This window comes from Portunus trituberculatus, chromosome 41 (assembly GCF_017591435.1).
Source record: "Portunus trituberculatus isolate SZX2019 chromosome 41, ASM1759143v1, whole genome shotgun sequence".
In the NCBI taxonomy this organism is placed as follows: domain Eukaryota; kingdom Metazoa; phylum Arthropoda; class Malacostraca; order Decapoda; family Portunidae; genus Portunus; species Portunus trituberculatus.
The window spans coordinates 5,490,067-5,512,857 of record NC_059295.1 but is presented as its reverse complement, the minus strand read 5'-3'; the positions used below and the strand labels follow the sequence as shown (position 1 = coordinate 5,512,857).

Genomic DNA, 22,791 nt, shown 5'->3' with positions numbered 1-22,791 from the left:
TGGAAACTCGGAGCACTATCGAGGAATCTGGAATCACATCTTATCATACACAGTTATCGTGAAAGCTCTCGTGATCGTCGTTCGTTTCGTTATCTCTGAAGCACTTAATTAGTCTTAATATTATTCTTAGCCTCCGTAATAATAGAGATGTTGGTAATTTTTATCTTGTCTCTTTTGCTGTATTTTTTTTCTCAGGGTATATTAGTGTTCTTCAACCTTTTCTAAGTTTGTGCACCTTTTCGAGAAGATAGGAGGACTATAAAAGAAATACATCAATATTTGTAGTTTTCCCCTACTTTAAGACTGAAAATCGATAGATAACATTATTTTATATCTACCTGAAGCTATAGTTTTTCGGTCCTAAACACTCGCTATATAGTGAGAAATGTACTATAACAAAATGCAACATTTCAAACACATCAGACTCGTATTCTGTCTGAGTGTAATATATTACTATTGTGAATAAATCGTAATACTTTGATTAATGTCAATGGGAGAGGACCCAAACTGTCACATTTTCAGTGTTCGCAGGTTGGTTTAATTCAGGAGTGGGTCAGCATCGTCTCGCGGTACAGAGTAGTCGTCTCTAAACATTGTATTACGATGTATCTATTGATTTACCATGCTTTTACTCGTTCCAATATTTTTCTGTTCTTTATACTTACTTGAGTTTATACGATTAACATCATAATATAGAGCAAAACATAATTGTCTGGTGTACCAAGATCTTTCATTTCTAGAAACTTAAATAGAACACAGAACCTTAACATACATTTCACCTCGCTTCTGCACAGGTTAATTCTTCACAAGGAATGAGTAGAGCAATATGTGTTCAGTTTTCTTTATGAGAAAAAAAAGAAAATTAGCGGCCGAAACAGAAATAGTCCGAAGGTGCTGTTGTGTTTTCATCATCTTGTTCCTAAGCTCTGTTTTGCCGTAGCCTGAACAGGTATTCAGTTCAGTTCAGTTGATAGGCGGAATTGTAGCCTGGATATCGACACTTCCTGATGTGTTTTGATTTTTATTTTGTCTGCGTTTGTAGTTGTAATTCATTTTTATATAAGCTTTTTACTTTATGTTCCCTTATTTTCCAAAAATTATATATTATTTCTTTATTTTCTTCTATACAAGATTTTTCAAAAAGTTATTTTCCAATGAGATGTTCTTCATTTTTCTGGGTAAGGACGCTGCCCATTGGGGTGTTTGGATCTTTCATTGGTGTAGGTTGGGCAATGTAGGAGGATATGTTTATGCCTTTAGACAAGTACAGATGGAGTGATGCCTCAAAGGTATTACAACAGCGTGTGCTACTTGCACTGCTTATTACCTCCAGCAAGACTTGCAGGTGGCAAGGAGTGTTGCCTGGCACTAGTAGTAAGGGTGGGCATTCATACTCCATGCTGGCACCATCTGTCATAACAGTCATTACATTAACAGCATGCCAATAATTATATTCTTCTCTCTTATGTAGTGGAGATTAGTACAGTATATGCAACTGACATACTAAAAATTTTATAAAATAACTCAAACAATTTCTTATATATGTCTAAAAAAGGAATTTACCATAAATTAAACATTCTTCAAAATAACACCCCATTATTGAATATTGCCTTTTTGTCATTAAGAGTTAATGAATTATCACACTATACATCCATCACTATTGTATGTTCCATGAAGAAACACCTCATACACTTTCTGGTGTGATCACTGATTGGTGACAATTCTTGAGAGAAGGCCAGGCTCCATTCAAGTATACTTGTCATATCTTGCTTACTTCCACTAAGCTCAGCAACAGTAGAGATTTCCTCCCCAAGGTGTGCAGCTTTGATGGAAGACTCTTCATGGATATCGCCAAAATTTCAATTATATACTGAAAGAAAAGTAATGTTAAGCAATATGAACAGTTATTTCTCTATTGACAAGTGCTAACTGGTTAACTATTTGCTACCCTAACACATTGCAATTCAATACACGAGTGTAGAAGTTATGCACACAAAGTTATGATGTCTACTACTAGACATGATATGGCTGTATCTAAAGTACACACTCAATTTTCCAAAACACTTGCAGTGAAATAATGTAAAGACCAATTCTTTACTAACTGTGATTGAATGGCAGCACTTTTTAAATGAGACTTGTATTCCTCATCTCAGGGGCATCGATAATGTTCCCATCTCCATCATGTTCTGCAACAAGCCAGATGTTTACTCAACCAAAATAATATTGATAAATTCACACACACACACACACACACACACACACACACACACACACACACACAGGAATGAGAGGGACAATGTTAAATTAGATGAGAGACTGCTTGAAAGCAACTGTTAGATTTATTTTCTTTTTAACTTTAGATGATATATGTAAAGAAATTATTCACTTTATTTTCTATAGTGTCTAAATTGTTCTTGGCTGTGGACTGCAGTTACTGCAGTTACACACACACACACACACACACACAGGAATGAGAGGGACAATGCTAAATTAGATGAGAGACTGCTTGAAAGCAACTGTCAGATTTATTTTCTTTTTAACTTTAGATGATATATGTAAAGAAATTATTCACTTTATTTTCTATAGTGTCTAAATTGTTCTTGGCTGTGGACTGCAGTTACTTAAAAATTTCACGCCAATGGGCTGAGCTTTCATGAAATCTAAGAAAAGACATTGAGCTCAGGTTGAGGAGCTGCTACCTTATCTCATTGAATCTCTAAACCGGCTTGAGATTAGGAACTGTATAACATAACTGCTAATTATTGATATGAAATGCAAAATGGTAAAGTAAAGGTGTTGATATATGCGTTTCATCATTCAAATAAATATTTTCGACAATAAATCCACGAAAACATAAAATACTGTGACGTTCTTATCCTCATTATCTTCACTTAGTCTCACACTAATAAATGTTTTCTTAACAGTGACAAGCTAAACATAAAGGACACACCGCACATTACCATTACTTTTCATTGTATTTCTTGACATTCATGAAGCTCATGAAGATATGAAACTAGTTCAGACAGCTTGCAGTTTATTCATAGAAAAGGAAGAATTTCCAGTTGTTGATTACAATGTAAGGGGAGACAGGGATGGCCACGCAGCTAAAATTTGCTGACGAGAGCCATGCAACACTCACCAAGACATAATACCAACGTTTAGAAAAAAAAAAAAAAAGGTCGCTGCAGAACACCACCAGCTAACAACTAACGTGTCGGTCCAGTTCATCTTCTTAATGGTAATAACCGTAGGTGGGATGGTTATAAGTTCTATATCCGTAGGTGCGGTAGCCATAGCTGGGCAGGCCGTAGCTGTAACGGTAGTTGTGACTGTATCCAGGCTCAGGATCAGCTTCGCGTTTGTGGATGTCATGACGATATCCATATGAAGTGTGGCCGTAATACGGGAAGCCGTAGCCGTAGCTGTGACCATAGCCGTATGAGGGGTAGCTGAAGCTGTAGGTGGGGTAGCCGTAACTAACGCTGTAGCTGGTTCTGTGGCCAAGGCCATAACCAGGCTCAGCTTCAGCCTCACGTTTGTGGAGGTGGTGTGCGTAGCCGTAGGAACCATAACCGTTGCCGTAACCATAGCCGGTATGACCATAACTGACGGAGGGATAGCCGTGGCTGTAGCTGTAGGTGGGGTGACCGTAGCTAACTCTGTAGGTAGTGTGACCGTGAGTGCGGTATCCGTAACCAGGTGCAGCTTCCGCCTCAGGCTCAGGTTCTGCCGCCACTACGGCGGCCAACAGAACGACAATCTAAGGATGACAAGTCGAAATAGTACGGTAAACATAGGAACATTGGTGTCCGAAAGATTATTGATACTTATCTATTTAAATTAAATCATATTTATGCAACTTTCTTCGTCTCTCTCTCTCTCTCTCTCTCTCTCTCTCTCTCTCTCTCTCTCTCTCTCTCTCTCTCTCCCCGTGGCCACGTAGATGATGCGCCGCCACATCAATATATGATTTTCATGGGAATTACGGGATTAAGGAGGTATTTTGGGTACCTCTTATTTGAAAGCTCACTTGTTACGAAACAGTTACCCCGAATGAAAGCCCTTGTACACACACGTGCATATAGTAAATGCATTTACCTGATCTTCTTGCTGTCGTTCTTACTGTCTTTCTGCAATGCATTCACTAGTTTGCTCGGCCTTACATTGGTATCGGCTATATTTATGACTAATCCATCATATCTGGTTGTCATTGTTGGCCCTTTCATTTTACCCAAAATATCTCAAGTTCCATACTACAGTCTAGAGCTCTAACCAATGTTTCTGAGGCGTTTACAAGTCACAATTATTTAAGTGGATAGGAGAATTAAGCAAGGCTGAGAGACACTTACCCAAACCTTCATGACTTGTGTTAGCACTGGACTGCTGGTGTCTGCTGCTGAATTCGTCATTCCCTCCTGTATATATTGTCGCCGTCTTCTGGTGTGACCACACCCATTTGTGTCACCTTGTTACTAAAGACATAACCCACGCTTTCTAGTGACCCTGATAACTGCGATTTTTAACAGTATCGTAACAGGGAAATAAACTAAAGAATCACGTAGATTTAAAAGTTTATGTTCATGAATCAAGATCCTCACAAACAGTCGAGTATTGTATAACTTTTCCTAGAGAAAGACTACTTATGTTGTACTCGTATATTTAGATGTTTCCTCTGCAGCCATGGCTTGTAACACAGACTGAAGGTGGTCGGTATCGGGCAGTTTCTTAGTAAACCCATAAAAAAAATGTCACTACCTCTATCTAGGGCCAGGCTATAAAATTTGACTAATTTTTGTGTCGTGATTCTTGGTTGTCATTACAGAATGACAGAATGATATTTTTTCCGGCTAAAGAATTACACAGAGGAAAGAACAAAATTAATCTAAAAAATAGATGATAAAATCACAGTTCAAAGCTGACGAGTCCATTACGAGAAAAGTTAAAATTGATTAAGAGGAGATGCAAAAAGCCATTGGTAATACTAAAACACGAACGAAACATTTTCATCTATATTAATGAATGTGAGCTAGAAAACTTACCATGCTATCTCACGATGTCCTGGTATACCTAGTACATATATGCATACAGCATACATGCAACGTTTATAGAGCGATAAACACCTATTCGACCTTCATCAACTTTTGCTTTAGTCCATGATGTGATCGTCTGCTATTATCATCATAATGTCCCCAGTAACTTGTTTTCTACATCCTATTCCAATACCCCTTAAATGTCCTAAATCTCTCATACTCAATATCTCTATCCAGGCATCATCAATACACGTGGCTCCTCCATGCCTTCTTCATTGATATCAACCTCATCATTCTGATCACTTAGCAATACAACCTCAAAGTTCATCTTTCGTTTTTTCCATTATAACTGATATAGTTGTCAATTATGATGTCTTCTTTCCTCCTGCTAATGTCTGTCCTTACTACTAGTACTACTACTACATCTACTACTACTACTACTACTACTACTACTACTACTACTTCTACTAGTACTACTACTACTACTACTACTACTACTACTACTACTACTACTGCTGCTACTTCTACTACTTCTACTACTTATATTACTACTACTACTACTACTATTACTACTACTAATATTACTACTACTACTACTACTACTACTACTACTACTACTACTACTACTACTGTTGCTGCTGCTGCTCCAGTTGCTACTACTATTCTCTCTCTCTCTCTCTCTCTCTCTCTCTCTCTCTCTCTCTCTCTCTCTCCACCCGAGGTGATGCCATGAGACTTTATTAGACGAGTACAAATAAAATGTACTTTATTTGCTATAAACAACAATATTTGTGGCAACGCGAAATTTGACATTAATTTGATAAAAGAAGAACAAATTATTGAATAAGAATAAACATCACAATGATATATATAAATATATATATATATATATATATATATATATATATATATATATATATATATATATATATATATATATATTCAGACTAGAATACTTATAATGGCCTTGGCGGAAGGATAGTGGAATAGATCCCGTCAGTGTGTGTGTGTGTGTGTGTGTGTGTGTACACACGCGCCCGTAAACAAAACAAGATAATATATATATATATATATATATATATATATATATATATATATATATATATATATATATATATATATATATATATATATATATATATATTTTTTTTTTTCTTGTTTTGTTTTACGGGCGCGCGTGTGTACACACACACACACGGCCCGGTAGTTCAGTGGTTAGAGCGCTGGCTTCACAAGCCAGATGACCGGGGTTCGATTCCCCAGCCGGGTGGAGATATTTGGGTGTGTCTCCTTTCACGTGTAGCCCCTGTTCACCTAGCAGTGAGTAGGTACGGGATGTAAATCGAGGAGTTGTGACCTTGTTGTCCCGGTGTGTGGTGTGTGCCTAGTCTCAGGCCTATCCGAAGATCGGAAACAATGAGCTCTGAGCTCGTTCCGTAGGGTAACGTCTGGCTGTCTCGTCAGAGACTGCAGCAGATCAAACAGCGAATTACACACTGACGGGATCTATTCCACTATCCTTCCGCCAAGGCCATTATACGTATTTTAGTCTGAATATATATTTAGTCTTATTTTGTTCATTTTCGTTGTACTTACATAATTACGTTAATTTCAAATTTTTATTCACTGAAATAGAGCACGAGCTAAAATAACTGAACACCATACAGCAAGGACACAGCTTGGTACGAACGAATCATATTGCTGAGCAGAGTTGAAGGCTTAGTCATCTTTGATTAATCCTTTTCCGCCATAGTAACCGCGAATACTACGGAATCATGGAAGGTTGGATCCCCTCGAACCACACCCTGTGTCGGCGGTATGATGACCATCAGTATTGTCTCCCTTTGTGTGTGTTTGTGTGTGTGTGTGCGTTTGGTGGCGGGCTGTGTTGGGAGGGAGGGGGTACGTGTATGAGCAACAGCGCCTAACTTACAAGGTACTTATCATGAAAGAGTAGAGTGTCTCACACTCTCAGTCTTCCAGAGAGTGTGAAAACAAGAGTTTGAGGACTAGCGTCTATAATATGACTGTCTAAGCAGCTGATCCTCAATGCATGCCCTTTCCGGAAAGAAGAGTATGAGTTTGTAAATATCAGCGTTTGACATTCCTTCAACTAAAAGGATTTAGATGTATGGGTTGCAGCGCCCCACTTTCCTTCTTTGCCTAAAGTGGGAAGAGAGTTATTTCTTCAAAAAAGGCATGAATTGAGAATCAGCTGCTTGCACATTCATATTATAGACGCTGCTCCTTAAGCACTTGTTTTCACACTCTCTGGAAGGCTGATAGTGTGAGACACTCCATACTCTTTCATGATAAGTAAGTGAGACTTTGTTCTTCAAACACGTACCCCATCTCTCTCCCCACAGCCCTCACCAAACACACACACACACACACACACACACACACACACACACACACACACACACACACGTAAAACAAAAGAGAAAAAATAATAATAATAATGAAATAAATAAACAAATAAGTAAATAAATAAAAAATGGAAATATATATGTATATATATATATATATATATATATATATATATATATATATATATATATATATATATATATATATATATATATATATATATATATATATATATATATATATATATATATATATATATATATATATATATATTAGAAAAAAATAATGTCCACTGGAATTGTAGTCTCCATAAGAAAATCAAAAGAATTAGTCAAAATTCAGGGATAAGTATCTGGACACCTCTCTCTTAAAAGAAGATAAATCGTAGGAAGATGAAAGTTTAGAGAAGGCAGGGAGTTCAATAGTTTACCAGTGAAATGTATGAATGACTGAGAATACTGGTTAACTCTTGTATTAGAAAGTTGGACAGAATATGGTGATGGCGAAGCCATCATCACATTGGTGGTGGCGCCTAGCTATTGCTGCTAGATCCGGATCTCTTGACCCGTCTCGCTGACTTTATACCAGGTATAAAGCCAGCGAGACTGCACGACCTGTCATTCCTACTTCCACCAGAGAAGAAATAACACTAGCTACTGAGGAAGGGTCAAGAGAACCGAAATCCGGACCTAGCAGCAATGGCTTGTTATAGCGAAGCCATCACCTCATTGAAAAAAGAAGAAAAGACACTCTTAAAATATAAAGAAGGAAAATTATTAATGCCGAACTGGCAATCACTTTCAACGATAAATAAATAAATAAATAAATAAATATATATATATATATATATATATATATATATATATATATATATATATATATATATATATATATATATATACTAGGAATGCCAGAACTTCGTGAAATACCATGGCAAATTTTCTAGGTCACATTCATCAGTATGGATGAAAAAGTTACTTGTCTATAAATAAGACCAAAGGATTTTTGCATCTCTATTTCTTTTTTCCCATAATGGACTCGTCAGCTTTGAACTGTGATTATATTACCTATTTTCTAAGATTTTTCTTTTTTTTACGCATAATTCAATGAAGACTTTAGTCGGAGAAATTATAATGTCATTCCGTTATTCTGTAATGGCAGTCAATTTAATGACACGAAAATCAGTCAAATTTTATTGCCTTGTTAGAGGTAAAGACTTTTCATGGGTTTACTAACAAACTGCTCCATACCTACCACCTTCACTCTGTCTTACAAACCATGGCTGCAGAGGAAACATATCACTCTACGAGGAAAGTATAAGTATTCTTTCTGTAGGAAAAGTTGGACTTATACTGGAGTGTTTGTGAGGATCTTGATTCATGGATATAACTTTTTAAATTTACATGATTCTTTAATTTACTTCCCTGTTACGACACTGCTATAAGATCGCAGTTATCAAGGTCACTATAAAAATTGGTTATGTCTTTACTACCAAGGTGACACAAGTGGGTGTGGTCATACCAGAAGACGGCGACATTATATAGGAAAGAATGATGAATTCAGCTACAGACACCAGCAGTCCAGTGCGAGTACAAGTCATGAAGGTTTGGGTAAGTGCTGAATTTTCCCAACTACTTAACTAATTATGACTTGTAAACGTCTCAGGAACATTGTTCAGAGCTCTAGACTCCATTATGGGAAAAGTTTTAGGTAAAGTGAAAGGACTAACAACGACAGATGTTTCATAATTCAGATATATATATATATATATATATATATATATATATATATATATATATATATATATATATATATATATATATATATATATATGTATATAACCAACACGATTGTAAGGTCGATTGTAATATCTAACAACACAAGGACAGGTTGTACTTGCAAGTCGGTTGGCAGAAACTCGTGAGTACAACGCAAAAAGATAGTAAGAACGATCACAAGAAGATCAGTTCGATGGATTTACTATATGCACTTGTGTGTGTGTGTGTGTGTGTGTGTGTGTGTGTGTGTGTGTGTATGTATGTGTGTGTGTGTGTGTGTGTGTGTATTAATCTAGTTGTATTTACCTAGTTGTAGTTTTACAGGGCCTGGGCTTTACGCTCGTGTGGCCCCGTCTCAGTGTGTGTGTGTGTGTGTGTGTGTGTGTGTAATCACGCTCTCTTTCTGTGCCGCTGGGATCCCCAAGGACATGGATTCGATTCATGGCCACGGTCGAAGTGAAAGAATCCCGTAATTCTCATGAAAATCCCACACTGATGTGGCGGTGTATCTTACTTGGACCCATAACTACTCTCCACAGACTCGAGAGAGAGAGAGAGAGAGAGAGAGAGAGAGAGAGAGAGAGAGAGAGAGAGAGAGAGAGAGAGAGAGAGAGAGAGAAAAGAAAGTTGCATAAATATGATTTGATTTAAATAGATAAGTATCAACAATCTTTCGGACACCAATGTTTCTATGTTTACCGTACCATTTCGACTTGTCATCCTTAGATCGTCGTTCTATTGGTCGCCGTGGTGGCGGCAGAACCTGAGCCTGAGGCGGAAGCTGAACCTGGTTACGGATACCGCACTCACGGTCACACTACCTACAGAGTTAGCTACGGTCACCCCACCTACAGCTACAGCCACGGCCATCCCTCCGTCAGTTATGGTCATACCGGCTATGGTTACGGCAACGGTTATGGTTCCTACGGCTACGCACACCACCTCCACAAACGTGAGGCTGAAGCTGAGCCTGGTTATGGCCTTGGCCACAGAACCAGCTACAGCGTTAGTTACGGCTACCCCACCTACAGCTTCAGCTACCCCTCATACGGCTATGGTCACAGCTACGGCTACGGCTTCCCGTATTACGGCCACACTTCATATGGATATCGTCATGACATCCACAAACGCGAAGCTGATCCTGAGCCTGGATACAGTCACAACTACCGTTACAGCTACGGCCTGCCCAGCTATGGCTACCGCACCTACGGATACAGAACTTATGACCATCCCACCTACGGTTATTACCATTAAGAAGATGAACTGGACCGACACGTTAGTTGTTAGCTGGTGGTGTTCTGCAGCGACCTTTTTTTTTTCTAAACGTTGGTATTATGTCTTGGTGAGTGTTGCATGGCTCTCGTCAGCAAATTTTAGCTGCGTGGCCATCCCTGTCTCCCCTTACATTGTAATCAACAACTGGAAATTCTTCCTTTTCTATGAATAAACTGCAAGCTGTCTGAACTAGTTTCATATCTTCATGAGCTTCATCAATGTCAAGAAATACAATGAAAAGTAATGGTAATGTGCGGTGTGTCCTTTATGTTTAGCTTGTCACTGTTAAGAAAACATTTATTAGTGTGAGACTAAGTGAAGATAATGAGGATAAGAACGTCACAGTCTTTTATGTTTTCGTGAACTTATTGTCGAAAATTTTATTTGAATGATGAAACTCATATATCAGCACCTAGATTTTACCATTTTGCACCTTATATCAATAGTTAGCATTGTTATGTTATACAATTCCTTGTTTCAAGCCGTCATAGAGATTCAATGAGATAACTCAAAGATGATTGTCTTTTCTTGGGATGAAAGTTCAGCTCATTAGAGTGAAATTTTTAAATAACTATATATATATATATATATATATATATATATATATATATATATATATATATATATATATATATATATATATATATATATATGAGAGAGAGAGAGAGAGAGATTTTCTTCTGCTGGCGTTTCCCATTTTCACATTGGGTCGCATCTCTTCGCTAGTCGTCTCCACTGGTTCCGATCCGTCACTTGTTCCTCCCCCAGCTGTCTCTCTCCCTGAGTTCCTCCTTCAGTTGGTCCTTCCACCGTAGCTTAGGCCTCCCTCGTCCACGTCTGCCCTGCACGTCCATCTCCATTACTCTCACTCACACATAGTCTTCCTCTCTCTTCACATGACTGAACCACTGCAATCTCCTCTCCTGTGCTTTCGCCGACGCCTCCACCACCTTCACTGTACCTCTGATCCAGTCATTTCGTATCCTGTCCGCCTTCGTCAGCCCCCACATCCACCTCAACATTCTCACTTCTGCGACATCCAGCTTCCTTTCTTGTACCTTTTTTCAGCAACCATATCTCTGCTCCGTACAGCAACGCTAGCCTCACGACTGTTTTGTACATTTTCCTTTTCACTCTAGCACTGATTTTCTTGTCACTTAGCACCCCCGATGTTTTCTTCCAGTTGTTCCACGCTATCTGGATCCTATGGTCAATCTCTCTCTCTCTAGGCCTCCGTCCTTAGCGACATAAGAGCCAAGGTATTTTAAGGAGTCCACCTTCAACAGCTTCTGGTCCTGCACGAACAAGTCGCCTCCTTATGTCACGTTGCACTCTACATACTCTGTTTTCTGCCTGCTCTCCTTCAATCCATAATCCTCCAGCAAAACCCTCCATAGCTCCAGCCTCTCTTGCAGTTCATCACGACTTTCTGATACCAAGACGATATTATCTGCAAACAGCATGCTCCATGGTACCTCCTTTGTTACCTCCTCCACCAGCACATCTATGAGAAGGTTAAAGAAATAGGGGCTAAGGGCTGATCCCTGATGGAGTCCAACTTTCACTGGGAAAGGCTCTGTAGTGCCAACTGCACTTCTCACTCTTGTCGTGGCTTCCCTGTACTTGTCCTGAACCATCCATATTTCTCATTCATTCCCTTTGACCTCATACTCCGCCACACCTCGCTTCTCGGGATCCGATCATAAGCTTTCTCTAAGTCAATAAACGTAATGTACAGCCCTCTTTGCTTTTTTCTCCATACTTTTCTACTACCTGCCTCAGTGCGAATACTGCATCCATTGTTCCTCTACCCTCCATGAACCCAAACTGTTCACTGTAAATCTCCGTCTCTTCTCTCAGCCTTCTATCCAACACTCTTTCCAGCAGTTTCATAGTGTGTGATTTTTATTTAATTCCTCTATAGTTATTGCAACTCTGGATGTCTCCTTTTTCTTTGAAAATCGGCACCTATCTCTCCATTTATTCTCTTCCTTCATCACCATGTTTAGGAACTCTGTTAGCAACCCTATCCCTTCGCCCAAGCTCTTCCATACCTCCGCAGAATCTGGTCTGGCCCTACTCCCTTTCCATATTTTATCTTCTTCAGCGCTTCTATTACTTCCGCCTCACTAATAGGGTCTACCTCTCCCTCCATTCCCATTCCTTCACCTCTTCGTATTTTTGGGGTTTTCCTGATTTACAAGTTCTTCGTAGTAGTCCCTTCCTTTCTTTCACTAACTTCTCTTCTGGTCCTCCTTTGTTTCTAGCTTCTCATACATACCCTGTATCGCTGCTGCACGCGCCTGCGCTACTGCTCTCTTCGCCTCCCTATTAGCCTCTTCCAACACAGCTTTGCGTTCCTATGTTCTTTCTTTGTCATAAGCTTTCTTCATATTCTTTTTATTTTCTATCTTTTCTTTGCAGCCTGGGGCCGCCGTGATACAGTGGATTCGTGCGTGCTTTGGGATCCGAGGGGTCTCCAAGCGCACGGGTTCGAATCCTGTCCACAGTCTGAATGAAGGTTGGGCTTCCTCACTCGGGGCAACGGTTTCCTAGCGGGTGGGCTTTGAAATAGGAGGTACCCTTAATAAGTATCCCCTTTAGCCCATAAATTCCCATGAAAAGCCCACATGGTATAAAAAAAAAAAAAAAAAAACTCCTTGCCGTTTCTCGGCTTCTTTCCAGATGACTTTCCAAGAACTTCCTCTGTCGTACTTCTGATCACTTCACTGTTCCTTTTCCACCACTGATCCACCTCCTCAATCTTTTTAATCACATTTTGTAGTGCTTTCCTCTTAAACTCCTGCCGCACCACGTCATCCTTGAAATTCCACCGCTTGATCATAGATTCTCCCCTCTCAACTCCTGTCCTTCGCGTCCTCACAACCAGCTTCGCCCAAGGCCGCCTGGAGAACAAGGCCGGTCCACATCCCTGTGACGTCACGTCCCGACGATCTTTGTTACTTTGTTACTTGGGGTGTTTGTTCAAGGCTCCGCTCCACTGCGAGGCAACGCTCAGCAGAGCCTCCCTCAAAAGCAACTAGCATCTATAATTGTTTTTGATTTCCATGCCGTTAAAATCATAAACTTCCTTGAACAAATATGTCTTCAATTTCTTTTTGAAGATATCGATCCTGGCACAACCTTTGATATCACTCGGCAGTTTATTGTAAATCCTTGCTGCGCATCTTGCAAATGCTCGACATCCCATGTCAAGGTTATATCTTGGCTCATGTGGTTTGTATGGGTTTGCATCGTGTCTCAGCTCCATCGTAGTGTCATGGTGGAATGTTTCCAGTAAGTTCCTTAAGTAGTCAGGTTTTCCAGACTGTAATGTCTGATGAGTCATAACACTAATCTTGTACTCAATTCGTGCTTTAATTGGCAGCCAATGCAGATCTATCAATACAGGTGTTATCCTCTCACGAGGAGAGACGCCTGTAATCAGTCTGGCAGCTCTGTTCATGACAAGCTGTAAGTCTTTTAAGAGATACTTAGGCAGTCCATAATACAGAGAATTGCAGTAATCCAGTTTGCTTATCACATGATTATGAACCAGCATCTTCGTAGTTTTCTCATCCAAGTATTTTCTGACAAAACCTATATTTTTCAGATGGTATCTTGCCGTCTTAACCACCTGCCGTATTTGATCTTTCATAGATAAATGACAGTCCAATAATACTTCCAGATCCTTCACTGTATCACGAACACCCAAACTGTTACCATCAATATATAATGTGGACATATCAATCCTCTTTAAGTCCTTATTCTTACCCACTATCAAACATTCAGTCTTGTTTTGATTAAGTTTCAACTGCTTGGATTGCATCCATCTACCAACATCATTCATAATAAGTTTTATCTTTCCTTCAACATTATCTGCATTGTTCAAGGTCATGTAAAACTGTGTGTCATCAGCAAACAGTTTGAAGTCAATGTCATGTTTTCTTAGTATGTGTGATAGTTCAATAGTATATATACAGAACAGAATAGGACCTAAAACACTGCCTTGGGGTACTCCTCTTTCTAAAATTAAAGAATCACATAGATTTAAGAAATTATGTGCATGAATCAAGACCCTCACAATCAGTCGAGTATTATTATAGCTTTTCTAGACCAAGACTACTTATGTTGTCGCCGTAGTGTGAAATGTTTCCTCTGCAACCATGGCTTGTAATACCAAGTAAAGGTCGTTTATTCGGTAGTTTCTTAGTAAACTCATAAAAAAAATGTCCTTATCTCCGACTATGCTATGACATTTGACTGATTTTCGTCTCGTGATACTTGGCTGCCATTAACCCCTTAAGGGGCTATCACACTGGCCTATGATACGCGGAACGTGGGCCATGGTTCTTGGTACGAAACCAGGAACACTATCACACACAAGCTGCCCGCGTTCTTGCTATGCTAGGCAAACGACCCCCCAACCAAGACAAAGCCTAATCAAAATAAACCAGAACAAAACCATGCCGCTTATATCTCAACCTGTGCTTTATCCTGGAACTGCATTTCCACTTCCTCTTGTTGAAAAAAAAAGTAAGTAAAAAAAATTAGAGAAGAACCGAGACGTGCGCGACGGCAACTTTAGAGTCAGATGTGATTGCCATGAGCCCAAACTATCGACATGATATATCTATATTTTACCTTTTTAAATTGATGAAATATTATTTAATATTCCATATAAAAAATTTAGTCACGTTCTTTTTAGTTCAAATAAAAGGTTTTTATTGCATATATTACGTTTACTTTTCCATTGGGATAGCATACGGAGAACCGGGATGGATATGAAGCCTGGTTCCGCTAATCCCGGGCAAGTTCCAGCTATCTGGAGCGGATGTTCCTGGTTCCGCGTATCATAGGCCAGTGTGATAGGGCCTTTACGTACTGGGGCGCTTTTGTAGCTTGAATCTTTGGTGTGATTAGGTGATTTTAGTTACGTTAGGAAGGATCTATGGAGGCCATAAGATTCACATAAGTTTCTGAAGTTGTATAAAAATCACCAAATAGTAATAAGAGTGAATATAGAAATGCGTATAGGTACTAAAGGGTTAAAGAATCACAAAATGACATCATAGTTTTTCCGGGTAAAGACTTCAGTGTATTATGCATAGGAAAGAAAAAAAATCTTATAAAAGATAGATAAAATCACATTTCAAAGCTGACTAGTCCATTATGGAAAAAGATAAAATCAATGAAAAGGAGATACAAAAAGCCGTCGGTCTTACTTACACATGTACGAAATATTTCTATCCATGCTGGAAATTCTTCCTTTTCTATGAATAAACTGCAAACTGTCTGAACTAGTTTCATATCTTCATGAGCTTCATGAATGTCAAGAAATACAATGAAAAGTAATGGTAATGTGCGGTGTGTCCTTTATGTTTAGCTTGTCATTGTTAAGAAAACATTTATTAGTGTGAGACTAAGTGAAGATAATGAGGATAAGAACGTCACAGTATTTTATGTTTTCGTGGATTTATACAGTTCCTAATCTCAAGCCGGTTTAGAGATTCAGTGAGAGAATGTAGCAGCTCCTCAACCAGAGCTCAATGTTTTTTTCTTAGGATTCATGAAAGTTCAGCTCACTGGAGCGAAATTTCTAAATAACTACGATTCACAGCCAAGAGCGATTTGGACATCATGAATAATACCATGAATAATATCGTTACATATATTATTTCAAGCTAAAAAGAAAATGAATCTGACAGTTACTTGCAAGTGATATTTGATATCTTTAATATCTTTAAGTAACTTTTGTGGCATTGAAGGAGGATTCTGATACATAATGGTAAGAAGAAAAAACTTATAGTAAATAAAACAAGGGAATCTCTCTCTCTCTCTCTCTCTCTCTCTCTCTCTCTCTCTCTCTCTCTCTCTCTCTCTCTCTCTCTCTCTTCATTATATATATATATATATATATATATATATATATATATATATATATATATATATATATATATATATATATATATATATATATTTATTTATTTATTTATTTATTTATTTATAAACCATGGCCAAGGCAAGTAAGAAAGCGGCACGCTGAAGAAGTTGGTCTTCCCCCATTGTGACCTTCGAAAGACAGATACTGCAGCACACATTTTTTTTATTAACTTCTGCAATATTCGTCGTCTTTGATCGAATTTTCAATCTGTAGAACACCACTTCTCCTCTACTAAACCTCATCATCTTTTCCTCACCGAAACACAGCTGTCCGAGACAACTGACAATCGCCCATTCTCTGTCCCTTCTTAATTACTCTATCCTCATTTTCGTTCCAAAGCTGGATGTTGTGTCTATGTGCGCAACGACTTAACTTGCTCTCGTGCCCACGCTCTCGAATCTTCCGAGTTTTCCACCATCTGGCTTAGACTCAACAGTCACTCTCTAGCTAAACTTATCTGTGCTTTCTATCTCTCCCCTAACTCCTCTGACTATAGTAAATTCTTTGACTATATAACTTTCAAAGTGGAGCACATTCTGTCCCTCTGCCCTTTCGCAGAAATCTCCATCCTTGGAGATTTCAATGTTCACCACCAGCTTTAGCTTTCCTCTCCCTTCACTGACCATCCTTGTGAACTAGCCTTCAACTTTGCTATCCTCCATGACCTAGAGTAACTGGCGCAACACCCTACTCGTATTCCTGACCATCTATAGGAAACACGCCCAACATTCTTGATCTCTTCCTTACCTCTAATCCGTCTACTTATGCTGTTACCCTATCATCTCCGTTGGGCTCCTCTGATCACAATCTCATTTTTGTATCTTGTCCTATCCAATTCCTCCTGTCGGGAGGCCGGCCAGGAGCCCGCTCAGCGACAGCAACAGGACCTAACACGCCACACAGAGGGTACAGAGAGACATGACGCAGCCACAGCTGTAGAGGCCCACATAGTGGATGGCGCCAGGGATGGACACTGAGTTAGTGGGTAAAGACGGTAAAGACACAACAAGGTGATAAGCTAAAAACATGCGAGAGACCCACGGCGGACGATGTTTGTTTAAGTAGAGATAAGGTAGAGATACTCGTTGTTTCGCTGGGAGGCCCCTCGCCGCCAGCTGCCCGGTGTCAAGGACGACCCAGGACAAAGTGATCAACAAGTGATCAAGTTATGTGTAGTGGCGACCGATGGTATCGTAGGATAGGTGTAGATATAAGGAGAAGCACAGGACGAAAAGACTCACTTTTCTCTAGCTCAATCATTCCTTCATTTTATTTTTTTCCGGTGTTAAACATCACCATGAAGACTGGGTTCCTCCTCTGCTTCGCCTTACTAGTAAGTAGTAACTTAGAGTAATTTTCCTAAGTGTCATAGAGCTTCGTGCGATATGTACTGTGGACGTAGAATGGACTTAAAATATTTTGGTGATCCTTCGCATGTAGTGATCACACATGTGTTGTACCATAGGACTTTATCGTGCCGGATGAGTGAAGTGAGTAATCTCAGATACTTTGATGAAAAGAAGTTGAGACGCAAAGTGAATTATATAACAATATGTGGTTATGTAGCATTGTATTGCTTTTGTGTTTAATTGTGGTGTTATTCTATATGTTAAGTAATAAATTTAGTTGGTTTTGAGCTGTGTTTGTGAAATATACCACAAAAGAATCCACTAGCCTTGGCCATTCAACCATACCTGAGTTAACAGGTAAGCAGTGTAAAGTAAAACAGCTCACATGTGTAACTAGCCATCAAAGGCCGGTTACGACACTCCTCAGGATCCCCCTAAGCGGAGGTGCCTCTGGCGTTTTCCCTCCGCCAGTTGGAGGGACCTGAGGAGGTATTATGCTGATTTTTCTTGGAATGACTACTGTTTCTGTGTCAGAGACCATCTCTGTGTGCTGAACGTATAACAGAGATGATAGTGTCTGGCGGCATGAAGGCGTAATTTCTTATTCTCTCTCTCAACCTAAAAATTCTAAACTTTGGTTTAACACAGCCTGTTCTCGTGCTATACATGATAGAGAGGTTGCCCACAAAAGGTACTTGAGACTTCCATCTCCTGAATCTGATGCACTTTATATTTTTGCCCGGAATCATGCCAAGTCTGTTCTTTAACTTTCCAAACACTCCTTCATAAATAAAAAAAAAATGTTAAAATCTTTCAAACTCTAACTCCCCTCGAGGCTTCTGGCATCTAGCCAAAATCATCACCAATAACTTTACTTCTTCATCTTTCCCATCTTTATTTCATCCTGATGGCACCACTTCCATCTTTTCTGTCTCTAAAGCTAAGCTTTTCTCTCAAATCTTTGTTAACAACTCAACCTTAGATGATTTTGGGCTTATCCCTCCCTTTCTTCCTCCCTCTGACTATTTCATGTCTTTTGTCTGTCAACTTCTATCTATCTTTCTTACTGGAAGTTTGCCTACATTCAGCCTGTTCTTAAAAATAGTGACCGTTCTAATCCTTATTACTACCGTACTATAGCTTTAACCTCTTGCTTGAATCTATTCTGAGTAGGAAGATTCTTAAACATCTTTTACTTTACAATTTTCTATGTGATTGGCAGTATGGCTTCCATCAAGGTCGCTCTACTGGTGATCTTCTAGCTTTCCTTACTGAGTCTTGGTCATCCTCTTTTAGAGATTCTCGTGAAAATTTTGCTGTCGCATTAGACATATCAAAAGCTGTTGATAGAGTCTGGCATAAAGCTTTGATTTCAAAACTGCCCTCCTACGGTTTCTATCCTTCTCTCTGCAACTTTATCTCAAGTTTCCTTTCCGACCGTTCTATTGCTGCTGTGGTAGACGGCCACTGTTCTTCTCCTAAATCTATTAATAGTGGTGTTCCTCAGGGTTCTGTCCTGTCACCCACTCTTTTTCTATTATTCATTAATGACCTTCTTAACCAAACTTCTTGCCCTATCCACTCCTACGCTGATGATACCACCCTACATCTTTCCACGTCCTTTCAGAGACGACCAACCCTTCAGGAAGTCAACAGATCACGCAGGGACGCCACAGAACGCCTGACTTCCGATCTTTCTAAGATTTCCGATTGGGGCAGAAAATCTAGTAGTTTCCAATGCCTCAAAAACTCAATTCCTCCATCTATCAACTCGACACAACCTTCCAGACAACTATCCCTCTTCTTCAATGACACTCAACTGTCTCCCTCTTCCACACTGAATATCCTCGGTCTGTCCTTTACTCATAATCTTAACTGGAAACTTCACATCTCATCTCTTGCTAAAACAGCTTCTATGAAGTTAGGCATTCTGAGGCGTCTCCGCCAGTTTTTCTCGCCCCTCCATCTGCTTACTCTGTACAAGGGCCTTATCCGTCCTTGTATGGAGTACTCTTCGCATGTTTGGGGGTTCCACTCACACAGTTTTATTAGATAGGGTGGAATCAAAAGCTTTTCGTCTCATCAACTCCCCTCTGACTGACTGTCTTCAGCCTCTTTCTCACCGCCGAAATGTTGCATCTCTTTCTATCTTTTATCGCTATTTTCATGCTAACTGTTTTACTGATCTTGCTAACTGCCTGCCTCCCCTCCTCCTGTGGCCTCGCTGCACAAGGCTTTCTTCTTCCTCTCATCCCTTTTCTGTTAAAATCATTAACGCATGAGGTAACCAGTACTCTCACTCATTCATACCTTTCACTGGTAAACTCTGGAACTCCCTGCCTGCTTTTGTATTTCCGTCTTCCTACGACTTGACTTCTTTTAAGAGAGAGGTGTCAAGACATTTCCTCCCTAATTTTGGTTAAACCTTCTGATCTTTTTGAGAGCCATCATCAAGTTTGCCTTTTTTTTTTTTTTTTTTACATTGAGTTGCCCTTGGCTAGCCTGTCTCCTACATAAAAATAAAAAAAAAAGATCACCACTGGTAAGTTTTTTAACATTGAGTACATCACTGATATTGCAATCAATGTCTTTCTTTTATAATAAAAGAACTGACAGTAGAAAGGTACGTGGGTGTTTGTCTTTGAATACAGGGTCACATAGGTCACTTTATTAGGGACAATAGACAGTCTGGCATTCGGACATCGTTGATCAGTGTCCTGAAGGTCTGTCAAGCATGTAGATGGGTACACCCACCTCCTTCAAGAAGGGAGCGGGACACAAGAGGGAGTAGGTCAGGGATGAGTTTCTTAGTGTCAGATTGTCCTGCCAAACTACTTTAGGGGTGCCGGACTGTGTTAATTCACCCCAAAAGCACGCTCACTGAGGCGGATCCTCCGTAGGTGAGAGAGGAAAGATAATCTGACAGCCTGGCAAAAGTCACCATCTGTTGCCGCTAAGGAGAGGACAGTGAAAAGCAAAGCTAGAAACACTGGACAGTGGGATTCCTAACTTTATTTAGCTAAATCCTAGGCCGGATGGGTGTACAAAAAATCCACACGGAGGTGGTTGAAAGACAGAACGGTAGGACACGTGTTTAGAGAATGGTGTCTGAGCTTAGTCAGCGTATGTTTCATAGCAAATAGATGTTTAAATATACAAAATAACGTTCCTTCTGACAACTATGTAATGCAAAAAAAAAACATTATAATAAATTAACATTATAATAAATCTAACACTTCTTTGTAAAAATGACTAGAGAAACAATACTGAAAAGTTATTATAGCACTGTAGCTGGAAAAATACAAGTCACCCATTAATCTTACTTGAGATTTATCGAAGAACTTTAATGAAAGTGGGACTGAAGTAATAGATTATACCCTGAAGTAACTTACAAAGTTTTCAAAGATGCAGGTACATATATTCTTAACACATATAATCCCAGCCTCTATTTTTCCCGCGTCTTCCTTTAGCACGCTAAAGAGACAAGTTAGGAAAACCTGCCCCGCTGCTCTCTCCACCACTCCCTTCTCGACAAGCTCTCTGATGTAGGACACCATCAACAACAAGACCCTGGAAGAAGCAATGAGACAACAAAGCGGCTGTAGGTAGGTAGGTAAAGGAAGCAAAGAATCAGTCCAGCTAGAGGATAAGTATAACTAAACTCAGCTCTTCCTGGAGGAAATCCTCGATGCCCTCGGCGAGCGTCCTCAACCAAGTCCTCATCATAACTACTGCCCTCACATTGGAGATGATGGAGGCGTACGTAATTTTAAGTTTCGGCTACCTGGTTTTACAACTGGGGAAACAAAACCTATACTATGTTTGAGTACAAGGAATCAGGTAGTGTAGGATGTACGATATGTTGGGCCGGTCACACCGGCATCACGTCGCCCATTTGTACTCGGAGGCAGTTGGCCTCGGGACTCTCAGTAAAGGACACGCATTTCCTCCGTGTTTCTTTCAGCCCTCTTACATGGCGCAGCGAGTAGGATCGAGTTCCCTACGCTGTATACCATGGCTGGAAGGTCAAGACTATCCAGCCAGCCAGACCCCGAGGAGCAGCCGGAGGTCGCCGAGGATCCCTTCAGCTCTAGAGCAGGCACAGAGACTGTTCCTGGCGCAGACTGAAGCCATCGCCTCCCTGCAGCAGCAGCTTGCAACGTGGCCTGCTCATCGCCCTACAGCACCGAGGTCGTCAGCCCCGGAGAAGTGTGACATAGAGATGTCCACTGCGGCGTTTCGGTCTTGGAGGCGCTCGATGCAGTGTTGGCTGGACCTGAATATGTGGGCACCAGCGGAGGCGGTTTTGCACGTTCGTCTCCACTGCACGCCTCCCCTGCAACGTGCCTTGGATGCCAGGTTCACCGCGGACGAGTGGCAGGCCCTGACGGTGAAGGAGGCACTGGATGCGGTCAGCCGCATCGCTCTTCAGGCGACCAACCAGGCAGCCGACTGGTGTCGGTTCTTCACAGCAAGCCAGGATCACAGTGAGACTATCAGTGAGTACTTTGCAAGGTCAGTGCAGTGTGCGGCGGATTGTGATTTCAAGTGTCCTCATTGTGATAGTGGCTTGGCTGAGTACATGCTACTCCGCAAGCTGGTGAGTGGTTTAGGGAGTGCTGTGCTAAAGGAGGAAGTGTTTCGCAGGTGTGACACGTTCCATGATGTGGATTCCCTGCGCAAGTTTTGTGTAGCATATGAGGCGGCTCATAGGGACGCCGCTTCCAGTTCTGGCGGGAACTTTAGGCGGGAAGGCGCGGCGGTGGCTGGAGCGACGCCGCTGCCAGACACACCGCAGGGTGCGGCCCCGTCTCTTGTGGCTGCCGCCCGCCGGCCGCCTCACAAGCCCCGCTGCGGTAATTGTGAGACTGCAAAGGCCTGGGAAAGGCTCGTGCCCCGCTGAGGAGCTGGCGTGTTTTAACTGTGGCAAGATTGGACATCTCCGCAGCAGGTGCAAGAGCAAACCCAAGAAGACGGCCGCAGCTGAGGACGTGGAAGCCTCTGGCATAGTAATTGCAGCCACTGGGAAGGCACAGGGCCAGCCG

At 40.6% G+C, this 22,791-nt stretch overlaps 3 protein-coding genes across 5 annotated transcripts in view; 1 reads left to right on the top strand and 2 right to left on the bottom strand.

The window, feature by feature from the left end:
- Positions 1-22,791, bottom strand: part of LOC123516416 (clarin-2-like) — a 366,448-nt gene that overhangs the window by 179,340 nt on the left and 164,317 nt on the right. The window lies entirely within an intron of this gene.
- LOC123516421 (prisilkin-39-like) lies at positions 3,022-4,401 on the bottom strand. Its single transcript, XM_045275687.1, has 2 exons — positions 4,350-4,401; positions 3,022-3,760 (listed from the first exon to the last, which is right to left on the bottom strand). The coding sequence occupies exons 1-2, from the start codon at positions 4,359-4,361 to the stop codon at positions 3,233-3,235; spliced, it is 540 nt and encodes a 179-aa protein (XP_045131622.1). The 5' UTR covers positions 4,362-4,401; the 3' UTR covers positions 3,022-3,232.
- On the top strand, positions 8,927-10,638 carry LOC123516418 (prisilkin-39-like). Its single transcript, XM_045275683.1, has 2 exons — positions 8,927-9,010; positions 9,905-10,638. Exons 1-2 carry the CDS (start codon positions 8,951-8,953, stop codon positions 10,430-10,432), a joined length of 588 nt encoding a protein of 195 aa, XP_045131618.1. The 5' UTR covers positions 8,927-8,950; the 3' UTR covers positions 10,433-10,638.